This window comes from Argopecten irradians, chromosome 11 (genome assembly GCF_041381155.1).
Source record: "Argopecten irradians isolate NY chromosome 11, Ai_NY, whole genome shotgun sequence".
Classification (NCBI taxonomy): domain Eukaryota; kingdom Metazoa; phylum Mollusca; class Bivalvia; order Pectinida; family Pectinidae; genus Argopecten; species Argopecten irradians.
In genome coordinates, this window is record NC_091144.1 from 13,597,427 (window position 1) to 13,619,398 (window position 21,972).

At 33.6% G+C, this 21,972-nt stretch overlaps 1 protein-coding gene across 3 annotated transcripts in view; it reads right to left on the reverse strand.

Annotated features, from left to right (window-relative positions):
* Positions 1 to 20,325, reverse strand: part of LOC138334793 (uncharacterized) — a 30,456-nt gene extending 10,131 nt beyond the window's left edge. Inside the window, exons 1-13 of one of the 3 annotated variants that reach the window (XM_069283523.1) lie at positions 19,987 to 20,098; positions 17,846 to 17,974; positions 16,907 to 16,984; positions 15,108 to 15,300; positions 11,709 to 11,785; positions 9,170 to 9,332; positions 7,025 to 7,086; positions 6,026 to 6,154; positions 5,288 to 5,359; positions 4,877 to 4,906; positions 3,633 to 3,841; positions 2,852 to 3,124; positions 1,051 to 1,114 (exon numbers count right to left, since the gene is read on the reverse strand). In XM_069283523.1, the coding sequence (XP_069139624.1) occupies positions 1,051 to 1,114; positions 2,852 to 3,124; positions 3,633 to 3,841; positions 4,877 to 4,906; positions 5,288 to 5,359; positions 6,026 to 6,154; positions 7,025 to 7,086; positions 9,170 to 9,332; positions 11,709 to 11,785; positions 15,108 to 15,300; positions 16,907 to 16,984; positions 17,846 to 17,974; positions 19,987 to 19,995 (1,488 nt within the window). In that variant the 5' untranslated portion in view covers positions 19,996 to 20,098. Of the gene's footprint in view, positions 1 to 1,050; positions 1,115 to 2,851; positions 3,125 to 3,632; positions 3,842 to 4,876; positions 4,907 to 5,287; positions 5,360 to 6,025; positions 6,155 to 7,024; positions 7,087 to 9,169; positions 9,333 to 11,708; positions 11,786 to 15,107; positions 15,301 to 16,906; positions 16,985 to 17,845; positions 17,975 to 19,619; positions 19,956 to 19,986; positions 20,099 to 20,250 lie in introns of those variants that run through there. The other 2 variants (XM_069283520.1, XM_069283521.1) reach the window with 2 other exon arrangements.
* Positions 20,326 to 21,972: the final 1,647 nt, after the last annotated feature.

Consider the following 21,972-nt stretch of genomic DNA (forward strand, 5'->3'; position numbering starts at 1 on the left):
CCGCCAACTTCGTTGGGCGGGGGATAATTATTGTTCAATGGTGAGTGTCAATTATGCTGTATCGGCGGTGGAGCATCTTTAATGCAAAGACATAACGCACAATGTTCGGTCACTTTTACGTCACGCCGGAATTTCATTGGAAAAAGCGTTGAACAGTAAAATAATATAAGCGCAATACTATTTTTTTAAATTGAAAAACAGAAAGGATATATTTATTCAATTACGGGAGGACTTTTATCAAAATATTTGTAATATTTATGTTTCTATTGATGTGTTTTTGTTGAGAAAATGACGTTTTTTGGCGCGACAGATGTAACACGCACCTGTATGCGGTTTCAGTTAAAGTGTCACTGTGGTCATACTGAACACCACATGGCGGTAAAATTTGACAAAGAGATTCCCCAAAAACGAACTATCATGATATCATTTCGTTATAATGAATTGTGACGTCATACTTCAAAATGGTTGACTTTGTTTGTAGACTTGCCGATCGACAGATCCGAGGAGAAAAGACAAAAAAGTGAAAAAACACAAATAGACACAGTACAAAACGGTACTAATACATAAGAAAGAGACATGAATTGTTAATATAAAAATACGTTTTTCTTCTATTTTAATAACATGTCAGAAAATATAGACTGCGACGTCGTTCTACTTTTTTATCGAACAAAACCTTTGTCTTGCAGAAATGACACAAAATGAAATTTTTAAATTGACTGTTCTGTCACGCAAGTTCACGACGTTGAAAAATGACTTTATATTAGGAAGTATGTTTTCTATTCATAATAAAAAAATACGTTTTTGCTCAAATATACATGTGCGAAATCTCTACTGAAAATTCAAAAAAGTATTCGAAAAATTGCGTTTTTTCTTTGTCTTGCAGGTTTGCCGAATGTCGGAAATGACGTCAATTGCGCTCGTCATGTTATATAAGATAATGACGTCTTTTACATTAAATAACGTTACATAAAAGTGACCGAACATTGTGCGCGACGTCAAATGATTTCAAAATAGAATAATAGAAGAGAGATAACTCTTGTTCACGTATACCTGATTCAGTATATCTTCTGCTATTTCAGCAAGCTCTGATTCGGTCATCACATATTCTGTCCTTCTGTAAATCAAGGAAAGATCAATCTTAAGCAGCATAATGATTTTAAACACTTACAACTAAAGTAAATTGTACTTAATTTGAATGGTTTATAATAGAAATGTCTCCACTTCATGATGTTTGTTTGGTCACACAGACTGTAGTTTGTGTGTAAATGTATATAAGACAGTACTAGTGTTACAGACAAAATATAAACCATATAATATCTATGGTAGGCGACTCTTTAAATAATGAAATCTATCAAACATTTCATGATTACATGTCATTATGCATGTAACTATACATGTATGTTAAACACTTTTCATGTGCTAACAGATATTCTCTTCAGGTTTAACTTAAACAATATTTCCTATTAAATAGAAAATAAAAAGCAAACAGATTTTTTTATAATAGTTTGAGCACGTAGAATTAAAACAAGAATTGTTGCCTGTACTGCATCACAAAAAATAGTTGCATGACACAAAAATTAACTGACAGTATGTTTCTTGGATTTTACATACACTGTACACCTATCTGACATACTTATATTTCCCACTGGTTGACTCGGTGCTTTATCTATATAGCTATCTGACATACTTATATTTCCCACTGGTCGACTCAGTGCTTTACCTATCTGACATACTTATATTTCCCACTGGTCGACTCGGTGCTTTACCTATATAGCTATCTGACATACTTATATTTCCCATTGGTCGACTCGGTGCTTTACCTATCTTACATACTTATATTTCCCACTGGTCGACTCGGTGCTTTATCTATATAGCTATCTGACATACTTATATTTCCCACTGGTCGACTCGGTGCTTTACCTATATAGCTATCTGACATACTTATATTTCCCACAAGTCGACTCGGTGCTTTACCTATCTGACATACTTATATTTCCCACTGGTCGACTCGGTGCTTTATCTATATAGCTATCTGACATACTTATTTTTCCCACTGGTCGACTCAGTGCTTTACCTATCTGACATACTTATATTTCCCACTGGTCGACTCGGTGCTTTACCTATATAGCTATCTGACATACTTATATTTCCCACAAGTCGACTCGGTGCTTTACCTATCTGACATACTTATATTTCCCACTGGTCGACTCGGTGCTTTATCTATATAGCTATCTGACATACTTATTTTTCCCACTGGTCGACTCAGTGCTTTACCTATCTGACATACTTATATTTCCCACTGGTCGACTCAGTGCTTTACCTATCTGACATACTTATTTTTCCCACTGGTCGACTCAGTGCTTTACCTATCTGACATACTTATTTTTCCCACTGGTCGACTCAGTGCTTTACCTATCTGACATACTTATTTTTCCCACTGGTCGACTCAGTGCTTTACCTATCTGACATACTTATATTTCCCACTGGTCGACTCAGTGCTTTACCTATCTGACATACTTATATTTCCCACTGGTCGACTCGGTGCTTTACCTATATAGCTATCTGACATACTTATATTTCCCACAAGTCGACTCGGTGCTTTTATCTGCATACTTATTCGACAGCTACTTATTATTTTCCCACTGGTCGACTATATTCGGTGACTCGGTGCTTTATCTATATAGCTATCTGACATACTTATATTTCCCACTGGTCGACTCGGTGCTTTACCTATCTGACATACTTATATTTCCCACTGGTCGACTCGGTGCTTTATCTATTTACCTATCTGACATACTTATATTTCCCACTGGTCGACTCGGTGCTTTATCTATATAGCTATCTTACATACTTATATTTGCCACTTGTCGACTCAGTGCTTTCTGATCTACTGGTGGAAGGTTTTGGTGACTTTGACTGTGACGTCCTTCTAGTTTTACTCCCTGACACCATCCAGTGGGGTAGTTCACGATCTGATGATAAGGACCTAGACAGACATGGTTTCTTGGCTGAGGATGTTTCACCATCGACTAAATCCTCTGGCTCCTCCAATGAACTGGACTTGGAGAACTTACTTAGAGTGGCAGAGGATAGGGAAGCCATCTCTGAATATGTCTTATTGAACCTGTATACAGAACAAAAGGTTATCGTCAGTGTGAAAAGATAATGATCGATGCTACCTATCTCCAGACTAATGACACATCAATATATTACTGGATTTTTCAAAATGTCATATTATATTTTTCCTTTCCAAAAAAGATAAAGTCAAACCTGTCTATAAAGACCACCCAAGGGACAATGGAAACATGGTCTTTATAGCCAGGTGTTCTTTATACACAGGTTGAATCGGTTTAAAATTGGTCATTTTGGACCCTCGAAGGGTGGACTTTTTAAGCAGTTGATCTTTATACAGCGGTAGTTTCGAAGACAGGTTTTACTGTTTAGTCATTATCCTTTTATATCATTTCATATGTCTGTTTCAATTAAAAAAACAAACAAAAAACAAGAATTTCTTAAACTATCTCTCATTGATTAAGTCTAAATAGTACTCTTTTGTCATGATTTTAAAATCTGTGTTTTTCAGTAGCTCATTATTATAGAAATTTGTATAATTACATTGTACATATAATTACTTTATGATAGCATTTACATCTTCTGCAAACAAGTATTCTCTTCGGCCAAAGCCTAAATGCATGCTGACTTCATTGTCTTTAAATGCAGAAATTTGAGAAAATCCAGGAATCTCTGCTGGTTTATGTTCAGAAATTTCTACTGGTACTATATCCATATCCTTTAGAAAGTGTGGTATATTTGGGATGCTGTAAACATGGTTTGAAGCTACCTGTAGACAACATAAAAAGTGTATATTACGACTAGATATATGTTTATGCATTACTTGCCCCTGATTTCTCGCAACAAATTAACCATGAGTTAAAAAAACGACTTTAGTCAATTATTTTCACATAATTTACATATTAAGGAGAAAAACTTCAGAATCAGTTTTCACTAAAGTATGGTCTTTTGTGTAGAGAAATCAGGAACTCTACTGTATTTATTTCATAGTAATTACACAGTTTTATTCATTGAACATTTTAATTCTGTCAGTAAATCAACATTTAAGTCAAGTTGAATGTCATAATTTTGGCATTGAATTAATCATCAACTACCAAAAGAAATAATGAACTCATTACAAACTAAACAAGGTGAACAGTACCGATTAAACTTCTTGAAAATTTCAGAACTTTTCTTAATTACCACAACATGATTACCTTGTAATATAGTGCAAAGATATTTCCATGCACCTCATTTAGAAATGAATTGATTTCAACAATCTGTGATGCAGGGATTAGAAAATTACAGATGGCACAGCTAAGAATTTGTATGGTTATTACATGATGTATAGAGATCAAATTAAACATTATTCTAACATACTTCTTGCATGTAGACAAAAAAGTAACCCAATGGGACTAATTAATGTACCAAATGATACCCGATTATGTTTGTGCAGAACTACATGTACATAGTATATCTCCAGCAGTGTTGGAATGTAACTCTTTGTAATCTTCCTGCAGAAATAAATTTAGCACAGATTATCATCTTTTAGTGTCATTCCACCAATAAAAACAATAGCCATGCACAACATTATCAGGTATCATGTGGTAGGTAAATTAGTCCCATTTTAATTCTATGTTAATTCTTAAGCAATGTATTGTACAACATCTCTGTAAAACATCAATAACCCGACCTCCATATACCGTATGGGGTAAGGGATAGGACACAATAAGATATAAGATACAATAGGACACAGTGGAAGTAACAGAGTATGATATAAACATGGTATATTATGTACAGTTGTATATCATGATAGCTTACTTACCAAATTAGGCTGATTCACTACCCGTGACATCTGAAATAATATAAAATAGTAAAGGTGCGGGCATATGTAAAATTAGTTACTGACTCAGTGAATGATGAAGTTGTAGGTTTTTCATATCTTGCAGCATATTGGGTGTGTTCAGAGTGTATTCATTTCTATGTCTGATGCAGATCAGATTCAGTTTTTATAATACAGATCTAAAAAGAAAACTTTTAAGGCAAATGTTGAAAACAACATTAAATGATTCAGAATTAAAAGGTATTATAATTTAATAATTAATAATAATTATTGTAGTCTTACCCTTGCAAAATACACAACTGTACATAATCATGTCGTAATATTGTATTTATTGAGATCTTTTACACTGGCAGTACATCCTATTTTCCTGTTTATAGTGATATTAATGCTTACCTTGAGATGAGGCATACCTGCAGCCTCTGCCATTGCTTTGTGTACAGGGGACTGATACAGGTAGATACTGTCCTGTTAAGGTAACATTTGAAGTAATTTGGAAACACACACATCCACAATAATTGGAATGCAAATAAAAATGACCATCAATATGGCAGTTTCAAGAAGATCAAATGACCAGCTTGTACGATTAGTCCCACCTTCAAATATTTGTGGCATCATACAGTCTCACCAAATTATGATGCTACAATCACTGGAAGAGTATTTTTAAAATGGACTAATTGTACTCATGTCACTTTACTATCTTGAAACCATTGTACACTTCAATAAGCTCTATTACATTTTATCATTTTACACTGTTTTACCAGTCCAAGTCATTTACCAATTTATAGTCTGAGCTTGCCCCTGGAGGAAAGCTTGAATATCTTTGAAACAAATTATTATGGTCATGCAGTGTTTGCAATTGACTACCCCACAAGAGTTTTGAACTAGCTATCCTGAGGCAAAGAATTGTGTATTATGGTTAAAATGCCAGGTATGTCTACTGGATATAGCAAAACCTTATATTTGTAAGTATATATGTAGAATATATGTAAATATTTATAAGTATATATGTAGAATATATATAATCTAGTTTACATGTAACATATGCATATTTAAATGTACATAAGAAACACTATACAGTATCAATTATTATATTTCCTATAGAATCTTCAATCAAGAATAAGAAACAAAAACCTTAGAGTGTATGTTGAGGTGATGACGTCGCTGAAGGAAGGCCAATAATCCTGGGTTAGGAGGTTTGGTGAACACCCCGGAGTCAGCAGGGCTCTCTATACAAAACATGTATACTGGACTGCTACTGAACTAGAACATAAAATATTGCAACAATCTTTGGTTAGGAGGCATGGAAACCACATCTGAATTTCCAAGGTTCCTTATATAAAACATACATACCTGCAGAAGGTCAAGGTAACATAATTAAATAAACTTTATAGCCCTTCAGCCAAGCCTACAGACCTTTGACAGTGTACCTTGTCTTAACTGGATGTACCGGCCCATATATTTATTTTGCCGGTACAGCCAGGTTTCGGAATTATATTGGTTTAAACTACCAAAGGTTAAAGATGCTCCACCGCTGACAAATGGTATTTTTTTCACTATCAAAAACAGGAGCAGACGATTTAGTATTTATCTTCAGTTACAAAAGTTACTTACTTTACACCATTACCACCATTGAACAGTTTGGACTTCTAATTTCACTTATAGTTAAAAATATGAAAAATAATTAATTGCATCCCGAAAAAAATCTGTGTCACTATATCCTATATGGAAGGAAGTACTGATTGCGCATGCACCAAAGGCGAAATTAATTATTTTATATTATTTTTTGTGTTAATTAGACATATATATATACATGATCAAACACCAATTATTGTTCAACTGATGAATATCATTTATGCTTTGTCGGCAGTGGAGCATCTTTAATGAAGGACAATTATAATGCCTTACAATTACATCTGAACAGACATGGATCTAGATTAGAAATGGACTATTTTTTTGTTAGCTGTATCCCTTTCAAATGAAAGTTTATTTGACTGTCCCAAGCAAGCTTTGCACTTTATATACAATAAAGAAACAAATCTTGAAAACTTTGACAGTTTAACAACGATGAAACCAACTTTGAAATACAGCGTATCAAGATTTTACTGTACATAATAACTATTGATAACAAACCTGTTTGACCAAACTCTGCATTATTGTTTGGTATTTAGTCTTTTCCTGCTGTCCAGGGCTACCTGAATCATAAGATCCAACAATTATATATACATAACTGGGAATTCTAGTAGGAATTTCAAGATGTTCCTTATCAAATGTAGTTAATGATGAGTCTTCTACTCACAGTTTTCTTTCACAGATTATATAAATTTAAAAAATCTAATATCTTAATGTTAAAATCTTAGCTAAAAGTATAGGACTAGCAATACTAATAATGTGTAATAAGAATACTGAAAGGTCAGGAAGTTCTCTGCTCATCTCACCGGGATATCAGACTGATATCACATGAATTTTAAAATCATATTTTGTTAACTTTTTTTTTAAAAATCCAAGGTGGATGCTAAATAGCCATTTTTAATAATTTTATATATTTACATTTCCATTTTCTCTTTGCAATATAACCTTACCAACTGGGAAATTGTTTACACTTGCGTAAACGCAGTGGTTGCCGCGCAAGAATACACATATCAAACACTGCAGACTTTCGCAAGTAGTGTGAATGCGCATCCAATTAGGCTTATTATCTGTTTTGACAAATCTTCTATATAATAATGCATATATGCATGAATGTTATGTAAATCTTAAATTATATATCTGAAAATAAAATATTTTACAAATATAGTATAAATGGGATGAAAAAAGGTAAGATTATTGTGAAACTATATTTTGTCAATTTGACAACATTTCCTGCCAAATTGAAATCAGCTGTTCTGGGATTCCATCAATTGACCTGGTGTTCCAACAATGGTAAAACATTGGAAAACAGAATTTTATTTTATTTGAACACTTAGTTTAAATTATATGGTCGGTCGAAATGTAAATACATTGTATAAGAAATAATTTTTATTTTTTGTTATTTACTGGTGTGTAAACTGCATTTTTTGTACAGATATTTCAACATGACACACTAACGGGCTTCATTTAAAATATCTGTACAAAAAATGCTGTTTACACACCAGTAAACGACGAAAAATAAAAATCATTCCTTAAGTAACATCCAACAAAATTTGAGAACATTACTCCACTTACTTCCATACAAAACTTCCATTTTTATGTCATTGCTGAAAACCAAGATGGCCATTGAACAGCCATTTTGAATTTAGATAGCACAAATAGCTTCATAGCAGATTAAGATGACACAAGGAATCATCCAAACAAATTTCATAACATTTCTTTTCATACAGATTTTTCATTTTTTTGTCATTGTAAAATTCTAACATGGCCTCTGAGAAACCGTTTGAATCTGGTTAGCCCTACATGTTACAGAGCAGATTAAGATAGCATGGGGAGATCAATTTAGCAAGTGTTATAAAATATCATTTCCTTCTTATTAGTATACAAAGATAGACAAGTGCACTGAGCAGTCATTTTAATCTGGTTAGCCCAAAAGATACACAGCATATCTAGATGGCATAAACTATCATTCTATCATGTTTTAGAACATTAAATCATATCCTTCAATACAAAACTTTCATTTTTTTTAAAATCCAAAATGACAATTGAAAAGCCATTTTGAATCCGGTTAGCCCAAAAAGTTACATTATCTTGGTGATACACAGGGCATCTTCCTACCAAATTTGAGAGCAATAATCCACTTTCACATAATATTATTGTACAAAAAGAAAAAAAAAACGGACAGATGGACAGACTGATTAGTATAGGGCACCTACATCCCGATGTGCCATGTATACGTAGTTTAGTAATAGTTCATTAGACAAAGTTGTGTCTACAGACAGATGGTCAACCCGATTCCAGTACACCTTGATTGATCTCTTAACTTTGTTGCTGGGGGTATAACTTCATTGCAGGGGGTATAACTTCATTGCAGGGGGTATAACTAAACCTGTAGTAAGACATTTCAAAAACTAAATTAAACACCCCTGCTAGTCTTCCTTTAGGACCATGCCAATCAGATTCCATGTACTTTTTAAAAATTGTACCTGTCAATAGGTTAGAAAAACTACTTGCCAGAAGTTCACCTAACGTCATAAAACTGTAACTATTTGACAACTTCCATGCATATGACCATAATGTTTCCACATATGGTACAAAAAAGGCAACCTTGTTTACAGCAATAAACAGAACATTCAGAATGGTACAGACCTGGTAAACTACAAGTGTTATCACAGATAACAAGTATCCGGCCACCTGGGTTGACCTCTGACCACTGACGACAGATAGACACCACCCCAGGGAGGAGGCGTGGCTCATCTGTACCACCACAAAGCAGTCCTTCCCACTGCATACACATGGCTGGCACCTCAAACTGTAAAATATTCATCTCTTCATGTACAGCATCATAAACACATGTAAAGCAATTAAAAGACGTAATATCAACACTAACTCATGGGCATGGATCAGCCATATCATACGCACATGCATTTAAACACTTGCAAAGAAATTAAAATATGTATCGGTGATATCAGCTGTCAAACCTGCCTTAGCAATTACCTCTGGTTCATATAAACACAAACTCATGTGCAGGAATTAGTCATATGGTATTAAAAAATAATAATTAATAAAAAGCTTATCCAGGATCTCTCATCATAGACAATATCACAACACTTGTTTAAAAAATCAAAAATTTGTATTAGTGATAATGCATCATAAAAAACATTATAAACACTCAAAAAGTCATAAAATTCCTTATCAGAAATGCACAGCTAAACCATATACATATCATATGAAGTTTACTATCGACATAAGGTAGCTACGATGACATCAATGTAAAATAATTTTCATTACTAGTAAATCAACTGGCTTAAGATTGTTTGCTAATGTACATGTGTAATTACTCCTGGTATACCATATAGACTCGGTATACAGTGCTTTAAAGTGCACACATGTAAACAAATTACAGTTGGTTTAAAATTTCATAATTTTGAAACAGCAAGGCGAAAATGAAGAACTGATTCTGCCTAAAATCTTTCTGGTAAACCTTCAGCTTTATATTAGAAAGTTCTAAATTTAGATTTTTATACCATTATATTCTTCATTTGCCTACTATTGTTTATAATCATCATTAACCTCAATCGTTGCTGCAAAAGTCAAAGGGAGGAATAAGTCTTAATTACAAGCATCTACAGTCAAACTTGTGTTAGCCATTCCCTTTGTTAGACTGTATAAATACCACATGCTTAATAAGACTTTTCTGAGGGTACTAAATGTTCATTTTAGCACCATTTGACCTGTGTATGATCATTTTTTCTTTGTACCTTGGGTGGTCTTTAATGAATAAAAAGGTTTCACTGTACATTTATTTTATCTGAAGAGCCCTATGGATATTGGAATCCATGCGCCCGAGAATGGCCAAGAGGTCGAAAATTAGCCAAATTAGATTGATTTAGTTATTTAATGAAATAATATCATGTAATAAATAAATTTTTGCAATCTATGAGAGCATATCATGATCAGTTATACTGTCTATGATATGACAACAGTGCAGGATAAGGACTTCTGAACTCAGCATTGAGAGATGCACCAGACTGTCACATGGCCTTTGTCAAACATTTAACTGGATTCCATGCCTGTAGATTATTGATCTGAACATTTTATTAAAAAAATGATATATGTTGCAGCTCCTGGTCTTTATTTTGCCAATAATAAAAGGCCAAAAAATGCATGCATGTATTTGTAATTTATTTATTTTCCCATTGGCATACCATTTACTTATAATGTTTTTATATACTTGGTAATCTGTAATAATTATTGTAAAAAATACCAAACTATGTTAAAATTCCTGCTACTAGCTAGCTGCTGAGTACATGTACTCTGTGACTCATGTTAATTTATCAAGAAATTATTTCTGCTGCATTGAAAGTTTGTTTTTGATTTACATGTATGATGTATGTCCTTTTAACCGCAAAGATAATTTGCAGATGCAGCCAGGATTAGAAAGTGGACAAAAGTCAGAGTACTTGCAGAAACACCAACAACTTACAGTCAGTCACCTTGGACAAGGACAACAATTAATTTATAATGATATATTTCAATCCTGGTATCTAAGATGTTTGGGTGGTGTGGTGATTAAAATATTTGTTTTTCACCTTGCCACAGGCAGGAGTTTGATCCCAGGAACAGAGGTCAGTGGTCATTTGCCCATAGGCAAACCATGTAGGCATTTCATCCTGTTTCCTCCTTCTGCAAGACCCGTACACCCTGGCCTAAGGATTAAACCCCTGCCAGCTTAACCACTACCACACAAACTGATTACCCATCCTTTACAATAGCTCAGTGTAACTTCTCAATAGTATTATAGCACTTTGTCTATAGAATATCAGTTTGTCGAAAACACTACCTGAATTTAGGACGTTTGATTAAAAAGTTTTTAATGATGATAGGTCCTTTCTTTACCTAATGTAGTAAGTTTGGAACTGCAGGGTTCAACTGAAGACAACAGGATCACTTTAATGTCTTGCTTCAGGAGACTGAACTACATGGTAAAATCTGATCACCTAATAACTATATTTGAATAGTTATGCTAATAAGAACACACTGACAGATATACAGATAAAGGTAAATATATACACACCGAGATAAGCATACAATTTAAACAATTTAATACAGAGTCATCCAGATTCAATGATTTTCAGACAGAAAGTGTTTATCATTAACTTGGGAAGACTTATAAACAAGTACATACCTTAAATTGTGACTGCACTGTCAATGGTACTTTATGATCAAACACCGGAATACTTTCATCCTCACACGGATCACACACTGGAAACAAACTATTTCTATTTACTATGTACCCTGAGCTTCATTAAATTAGGAAGTTTGAAAAAACAAGAGGCCCATGGGCCTTAAAGGTCATCTGACTATTGGCACAATACAACATATATATACATATATAGTCATTTAAAGATTTTACCCTATTTGAACCCTGTGACCTTGAATGAAGGTCAAGGTCATTCATTTGAACAAACTTGGTAGCCCTTCATTCCAGCATGTCACTGGCACAATATCAGGTCTCTAGGTCTCTTAGTCATTCACAAGAAGTCGTTGAAAGATTGTAGCCTATTTTACCCCCTTGACCTTGAATGAAAGTCAAGGTCATTTATTTGAACAAACTTGGTAGCCCTTCATCCCAGCATGCTGCAGGTACAATATGAGTATCCTGGGCCTTTTGGTTCTTTAGAAGAAGTCATTTAAAGATGTTAGCATATTTGACCCCTGTGACCTTGAATAAAGGTCAAGGTCCTTCATTTGAACAAACTTGGTAGCCCTTCATCCCAGCATGCTGCAGTCATAATATCAGTACCCTGAGCCTTCTGGTTCTAGAGAAGAGGTCATTTAAAGATTTTAGCCTTTTTGACCCCCCATGACCTTGAATGAAGATCAAGGTCATTCATTTCAACAAACTTGGTAGCCCTTCATCCCAGCATGCTGCAGGCCCAATATGAGTAGAGCATATTGAGGTATTATCGACCCCTTAACAATGTTAATTTGTAGGGGAAAATGCAATCGCATATTGCTAGTGTCGTACAAAAGCACTTAATTGGACTTGGTACTAGTGTTTTAGCATTATTTTGGCTATGCAATAAGGTCTTATTTTTGAGAAACAGGTACTTATATAGACCTTTTATCACACTGTATTATTGACCCCTTTAATCTATTATCGACCCCCCCAAAATAAATATTCAAAAGAAACATGTTTAATCAAACGTAGAGAGAACATTGTGAAGCAAATCCCATTTGAAAATTTGTACAGAATATTGCAATAACTGAATCCTGTATTATCCAGATCAAAAACATAATTATACATGTATGTAATATGTTCCAAGTCTTGATCTACAAATATGAAACTTGGCATGCAGGGACTATATATATATATGTACGATCGTTATTGGGAGACACATGGAATACAAACCTCGATAAAAAGATGACTTTGGAAACTGAACATATCCACCAACCAAACACTTACTTAGACTAAATTTATATTGAAGAAAATGTATATATGGTATAATTGTTCAAAACATGTATTTGATTAGACGTATACAATGTACATATTCATACGGTTTATTTATAAATTGCTATTACTAGCGAATATTTACATGCAAAATACACAATTAAACTTCTACGTTTTAAATATGTCTGGCATAAGAGTCGGGTCACTTATGATATTTTCTTGTCTGCGTGCAAAGCCATGCATACAAACATTACCAAAAACTGCATACATATTGATATATTTTGGAAACGATCTATCGCTCAACCGACATCCCTAACAAAACCATGCATCCTATATATCAAATTTGAGATCCTGTCATTCTGTTTTAGACGTTTTGGTGTCACTGCTTAATTCTCTTTCATACATTGCTTAATTTTTTACTCTTCCTCTCAGTTTCGGTTTGTTTCTAATTCTCTTTTAATCTCTTTCTTTTTTCTTTTTGCCAATTCCTAATTCTATAATAATGTCTCAGATCTCCCTCATCCTTTTGTTTGTTTTCTATATAACTCTGGTCTCTTTATCTTCTTCTTATCATAAATTATTTGATCAAGTCGTCAACATCTAGAATAAGTCTACAGTGCCTCATTTTCTCAAAAGTATGAGCAATCATTACAGATGTAATTGCAATGTAATAGTTAGATTAATATGAACAAGAAAGCCATAGCAAAAAATTAATATTCTTTTTACTAGGAGCAAAAGTAACTGCACTGTTGCATTAAAATCTGTACAGTGCGATTAGACAAAATTTTGTTAAACTAATCATGAGAATTGTTTATCATATTACATGCTTTCGTTGACAGTGACTAACTTCACGATCTAAGAAAGATAACTCTTATAATAGGTATTCCGCACTCGTTTTCCCGATTATAAAGACATCCTTGCATCCGGGATATAGGGGGCAGTCGATAATGCATTAGGTTATCAGATTTATCAATCTATTATAGACCCCCTACCAACAAATTAAAATAAAGATATTTGCATATCTATCTTCCTTTAATCTGGTTAATGATGTTCACACCTCTTTGTTTACGTCCTAAAACAAGGGGAAAAGGCAAGAGAGTGTCAATACTGAGCGTACGGACTTTGCGCATTCTACTAACTTGTTGCATAACAACATCTATTCTGAACTCTGCTGTAAAAGTAACTTGCATCTAGGTCAGTTTTCGGAAGTTTCCATTAATGCTTGAGCCTATATCATAGTCAAAAGATGATTCGAAAGCCTCAATCTTTGTTAATTTGGAGATTGATTGGCAAATACATCAGCATAAGATGGGTTATTTATGCTATTAACTGTTGGGGGTCGGGGTCGATAATACCTTAAGTTGCTCTATCCTGGGCCTTTTGGTTCTTGAGAAGGAGTTGTTTAAATTAAGATTTTAGCCTATTTGACATCTGTGACCTTAAATGAAGGTCAAGGTCCTTCATTTGAACAAACTTGGTAGTCTTTCATCCCAGCATAATACAGGCCCAATATCAGAACCCTGGGCCTTCTGGGTCTTGAAGAAGTTGTTTAAAGGTCAAGGTCCTTCATTTGAACAAACTTGGTAACCCTTCATCCCAGCATGCTACAGGCCAAATATCAGTACCCTGGGCCTTTCGGTTATTGAGAAGAAGTCGTTTGAATGAAAAGTTTATGCACGGCCCGGCACGGCGCACGACGACAGACGGTGCATGATGACAACAGGTCATCCTGACCTTTCGGGTCAGATGACCTAAAAAGTGTTATAATCCCTTACTTGACATACATTGTTAATCCACATCATAATTGGCATTATATCAATACTGAATCAATTAGCTTATATAATATAACTTTAATTCATCTTTTAAGTACAACGTATATTGTTTTGATTATAAATCACGGTGTTATTGTTGGTTACCATTCAGTCTTATGCTTTAATTGTAAATGTGGTGATGTCAACAGCATATATATAGTACAATTCATCATCTTCTATCTTAACTAACACTATCACAACTGATAATTCAATATCTTAATATATCATTCAAATTGAATAAATACAAAGGACACTTCTAGATCCATAAACCTGTGCAACCTTACAAAATCTTCAAAACTAACAAGACTGAAAGCATTCTTACCTTCATTGTTGTGATAAGACACTTGATCTTCGCTCCCCTCTGGAAACCACTTGTTTATGTCCCGGTCTTGCAATATTTCTTGTGATGTAGTTTCATGTGAATTTTCTGCCAGACTGTATTCACGAGACCAAAGCAATTGTAGTCGTCCCTTTTCAGGCAGTACTTTAACTGAGGCAATAGTTTTAGAAGCAATCTGTGAATGTTCAACAAAATTAAAGTAAATGTAGATGAAAGGAACAACTTAAATAGCAAGAACCCTAATTGCCATATGACTATTAGCACAATATATATATATATATATATACAATATATATATATATATTGAATAATATTAAATTCTCAGTGTCCGGTAAACATAAAGAAATAAAAAAGTAGACAGACGTTGTTATATATAAATATATATATATATTTATAATAAATAAATGTTGAATATCCTTGTGATGGTAAATATACCTTTAATTAAGCTTCTAGGTTGGTTACCATCGTTAGCGACAGTAATGTACTAAACAGAGGATTGAATTAACTTTTTGAATTTTAAAATCATGTAATTATCCTGAAGAAATCATAATGAATGGTTTAAGGAAGGTTTGAAATAGAGGGCCCTTAAATGGTCAATTACATACTTATAGTGTGGAGCGTAAAGTTTGTTTCCATATTTGTTTTATATTTTTGGTATATGTTTCCAATTATCAAAACATGAAAACTATATGAGAACAGCTGATAAGATGAAACAGACATTTGAAAAAAACACAATCATTAATAGCAAACGACAACCTAAAAACCTCAAAAGACTATTATGCTCTTCAAAATTTCAAAGGAAAGAACAAAACCTGTGTGTGTCTAAATGTAATAAGCCGAGATGTGGCACTTGTAAAATTAGTTTAGAAGGTGAAAGTATTATTTTTAAGAATAATTTCATTTTCAGGATTAAATCAAACATGAATTATCGATTAAAAAATGTTATATATGCACTTGTATGTGGTAAATGTTATGAGTTCTACATTGGGCAAACTGGTAATAAGTTGCGACAAAGGATTACTGTACACAGACAACAAATTAAGACAGACAGTTTAAGATTTCTGCATGTCAGTAAACATATTCATACATGTGCAAGTGATGTTTTTTATGTTATCCCTATTTACCAATCTACGGAGAATGTAGTTGAGAGAGAAGGAAAAGAATCAAAGTTAATAGCTTTATTGAAATGAGGTTTAAATAGTTTAGTTTAATTTGTAAGTGTGACTTCTAATATGTGTATCATATGACATAAAACAATGTATTTAATTATGTTAACTTATATGAAAGTCGAGGTCATACAATTAAACAAACTTGGTAGCTCTTAATTCCAGCATGCTAGAGGCCAAATATCAGGAATAATTACCTGGCCTCTCTGTTACTGATATGAAGCTGATCGATTGAAAGATATTATCCCGTATTTTGTGACCTTGAATGAACGTCAATTTCACCAAAATCCATCCCAGCATGCTACATTCCAAATACTGGTACCTTGTATATTTTGGTTTTTGGGGTGAAATTGTTTGAATAAAAATGTTTCACACAGCAAATGGGAGCCGATGTGCACAACAATATAATATAAAGGTCATCCTATTATGTCTGCTTGTGTACAATATATCAATGCTTTACAGCTATGTGATCACACAACCATATCTAAAAGGCATAAAGTTAGTTAATTGTTTCATTGTGTGCATTTTTTTCGCATTTAAAAGAATAAGTCCACTAACTAGGCTACTCTACATCAAATTTTGATTCAGTATAATTATATTGATACTGAAACAAACCTTTCTTTCCACCATTCTGACATAAGAGTCTCTCGTTGCTGCCGCAGCATTCTCATCATCAACCACAACTTTTTTGTTCTGAAACAAAACCCCAGAGATATCAAGGAATAACATTTACAAAGGCCAAAATATGATTGTCTGTATTGCAGGAAATGCAAATTAACGTTTTTGACCCAATAAGCGCCCAGGGCATTTAGAAAATTGAAAAAATGAAAAGATGCTTACTAAGATGAAATTATTGCAAAAACAAAGTGCAAACCTATACAGCTTTGATAGCAAAAGTCTTTATTTAAACCCGAGCAATTGAAATTGAGGAATCAAAATGGGGAGGGGCGCTAATAGGGATATGGGCACTTATTGGATCAAATACGGTAAGGCTATTGTTCACATGTACTTTTTTATCTTATTCAGATGCAATTTTTTAGTGCCACATATATAAATAAATGTCTGGTTGGTGTAACAATTGATCAAGAACAAAAATACTGATGCAGGTCAGTTAGACTTTGAAAAGTTTTTACATGTAAAGGTAGGTCACATTTACAGTGACAGTTTATTTTTAAACATTGATACATACACCATATATGTTTTCTAGAGATCTGTAGTTCTAACTGAAACATCAATGAAAGTTTGTTCATATGATATTTTACATATAGACCAACATGTGTACAGATTACTTTGAATTTAACAACATATACCATTTCACGTTAACCATCTTCAACAGTTTCATTTTAAAGATGGTCCCCATAATTTTTTTTTCATTTTTAAGACGGTTTCCATAAAAATGAACACTTTGGTTTTTTAATTAATTTTTCTAACATACATGCATGAACATGCAATGTTAATGGACATGCATCTATATATATATGTTATATAGGTATTGGCATCTGCAGTCATGGTAAGATGTCAATGTATAATTTCTTCCCTACATGTATAACATACCTTTTTTAACAAGCTTACAACTTGAAGAATGATATCACGTAGACCAACTGAATTATCTTTGAAGAAATCATTAGGGCAAACTCTCTCATGAATTGGTGATGAGAATTTCTGACAAAGAATGGTTCTACCCTGAAAATATAGGATACTGAAAATATTAGAAGAGACCCATTGCAGAAACATGCAGTCATTATTTTTTCATGCGAAAAACCGAGGTAATTAGAATACTAATAGTGCATGCACAAAAATACAGCGACTCACTGTCCTAAAACAGTTGAAAGCTTATCATAAGGTAATATGAAAATTTCATTTGTATATAATTATACATGTACAACTTTTTTTGATAAAAATATAACTTATTTATCTATTATTAGTGTAGCAGGTTTTAATTATACATAGTAATACTGTTGCCTTCTTGCTTTGCGTTAGGTGGAATTTCCCTTTAGCTTAGTCGCTAGAGCAGCGGACCAGTAAATCCAGGGGTCACGGGTTCGAGGCCAGGTGGTGAAATACTACTCTCACCCTGTCACATTTGGTGCCATAGACCACTTCAAGCAAAAGCAATACGATATTCAGAGGTTTTGTTGGAGACAGAACCTGGGTTGGTCTGTGTTAATTCTTTTTGAGATTCCTCTTCGAGATTCTCTTTTATTCCGACATGTGATAGATGTCTCTCGTTCGACGGTCCAGGGTCGCGGGTTCGAGCCTTGGTGGCACACATTATTACTACTATCGCCCCATTACCTGGTTACATATAAAAATGTACTTCATGCGTTTTCATTTCAGATTCCTGTATTTGAGTTAATATGTGTACATCAAGGATTTATAAGGGCGCACTCGGGCATGAAGTTCGAAGCACTTCTAAGGTAATTATACATGAAAATATAAGAAAAAACACTATCTTAAAAATTAAATCCTCTTCAAAGGTAATGCATACATGAAAATATAATAAAAAAACACAATCTTCAAAATTCAATCCTACACATAAGTACACTGACAGCTTCAGTTTGCGGCCGCCATTTTTTTAATCCACTGTAAAAAAAAAACATCAGCGTGAATGCAATGCTTTGAAGTCAGCTCAATATATAATCAAGCGGTTCAAACCCTTGTATGATCCAACAAAGGTAATCTTCGTCCGGTAGAAGCTCAGTGCAATTGCTCTTTATTTGCAAACGTTCAAGTGATAGATCTAGAGTAGACCACGTACCTTCCAATATAAGCAGCTGATCGACCCAAAACGGAATATCTGTTATGGAAATAAAAATTTCTTCTTTCTCTTATTTGGATTTCCTTCTCAAATGGGGGTTTGCGGACAAGGATAGAGTGAGATATATGAATAAAAGATAAACAGAAAATTTGGCTCAGTTATTTACAAAAATTTAATTTTTTAACATTGGATAATTTAATGGTCACTGAAACATCTGGCTGCGCCCTTTAAGGCCTTGCCTTCAGTCATATTGTATAATTACATGTAAGTGAGAAGGATTCGTAGGTCTCGATCTTTACATTATATATTTACTAAACACAACGCAAGGCGCATATATATATGATATGAACCGGGAATAAAAAAAACTATTTTTCTCGACAAAAACTTGTCATATCGGGTCAAATGAAACACCAATGTAAATTTAATCAAATTTCAGGATTATTGCTTGGTTTAAGGATGGAAGATTTAGAAGAAATGTCTGAAATTTTCGTTAAAGAATATGACAGATCATGAATTTCAGAAATGTCTTATGATCACACGCTTCAGAAAGTAAGACGGTTACCCTCTCACCTGCAAGCTACACATCAAAGGCTGCGCCAGTGGATATCAAAAGAAAATCAGTCGTCGTCCGACGTCATGGCGTCGTACTTGCCGAAAAAAACTCAGTGTGACTTATATATCCTTCTCATATTTGTATACTTCCCTGGTGTACATGTAAATGACTACTCAAATATAGGTAGGTAATAACGGGATGAACATGTACTGTTATAATCAACTGCAGTACTCGACTATCTAACATGTACAGTACATGTAGCTAGTTACGTATACTTAGGATTGATTTCTTGGGTCTGTCACAATCAAATAATATTAGCTCTCGAGAAACTTCTGATGGGCAATACACGACGTAATGATAAATATGTCTCGTCGTGCTATATACCTCTAACATTTTTGGAGTAGGGTCTGTTGGTGCCACTCTTAACTGCGATGACGTAGCTCTGAACGACGGACGGAAGATTTCTGGTAGATGGAACGGAGTGGAAGCAGGGTAGGATTAAGTTTTGTAAATTTTGATATTTCGTTGTCAGGAACATGTAACTAACCCTAATGTATACTTTGATAAATGGTGTTATGTTCATCTAATATTGAAATATATAAGGATAGCTTCTATATACATATTTACATGCAGATAAAAAGAAATTACACAATATTTTGGTCCATGAAGCAAAACTAAATCGTAATTTGCCGCCATCTTTGGTCGCTTAGAGCATACAAAATTATTAGATAAAGTTTAAAAAATAACATCAAATGAACAAATTCCCAAAATATTTAAATAATTGATATAATTAAATGTAACATTATTCATATATAAGAAATAACAATAGTTCATCTAAGATATTTTTTCTTTTCCTTTTTAATGATATAAAATACTAATGAATAAAACGGTTTCCGAAATGAGCGAAATCCCGGAATGTAGTACCTTTGCATGGTTACTATTTCGTGACCAATCACGGCTCAACGTACCGTATTTAAATTATCTAAAATTAGAAGCTATTATAAGACATTATAAGACACTTTGTTACAAACTGAAACTGTACCAGAGTTGTTTTTTTAGAGAGAGAAACATTTTAACCTATCGTACATGTAAGTAGTACATTGGTAGATTATTTTATGATGCTCATCTGCTTCAGACCATATTAATAACCAAAAAAAAAATTAAGATTTCGAATAAGAATATGAAAATCTATCAGTTGAACTCGCAAAAGGCAGTGCGTATGTCCTCTGAATTAGCAGAAATACTGAATTAGCAGAAATACATTTACTTGACGCACACGAACTCACAAGTTAAAATGACAAAGAATTCGAAGCACGTTTTTATAGTACATGTAAAATGAACTTGAACGACAAATCTCAATGTAAGTTCAGTACTTATACTGTAATTAATTTGCATGCATTATAGACCTACATGTCTGTGCTCTCAAACTTTTATTTTCAGGAACTATGGGTCGTTCCGTAGATTGCTTAGCACATGGGATTGCCAAATCCGTTTCTAACCCTGCCAGTTGAGTTGTCCCCCTTTGACATCTTTCCTCCCAGGTATAGTCACTATATATCCATTGTATGATTGAAACTTGTTTTTTTGTTCAACGCATTAATTTTATCTGTTATCTTTAGCTAAACTTTTTACACATCTCTTTGATTTATATTACTTTTAATATACACTATGTTAGTGTTTATTCTGTCAATTTTTTACTTTTTGCCATATTAATTGGCATATACATATGTATGTAGTATACCCTTGCAGTGTCTTAATACTCTATAGTAACGCCAGTGTGATATACTAGTGTTCAATATTAACTTACTTTTTTACTCCATGTGACTATGCTTACTTCAAATGTTATAATATTTTCTGTGTCATTGCCATTGTAAAGTATATCAGTGTATAATGTCTGTGATATTTTGCCAGCCATTTCATTGTTAAATTACAATATACTTATGTTTGTCGCGAGAATAGCACTACAGTGCTAATGTTGTATTTGTTTCTGATATGCGACGTAAAATAAAATTTCTTTAATCTTAAATTTTGAATCTTGAGGAACAAAGAATGGTGAGGTGGGGAATTAATAAGAGCCTTTAGCTTGTTTTCTCATCTTAAATGTATCGGTGAATGTATGTGTATAAATCTTCATTGTTTATTTGAATAAAATATTGTGTAAACTAAACTAAAAAATGTTGATGATGGTGCACGTGGTGGTACTAGTTGTAGATGACACAGGGGACTTTTTTTCGGGTTTGTTAGAAATGAAGCATAAAAATATTTCTTTCAGGCTGTATGCATGGCTTTCATGCAATAAAGCCTCGTGACGTCACGGCGTCAACAAAATATCTATTTCCTCGGTAAAATTTTAACATTTTTTTCCACAAA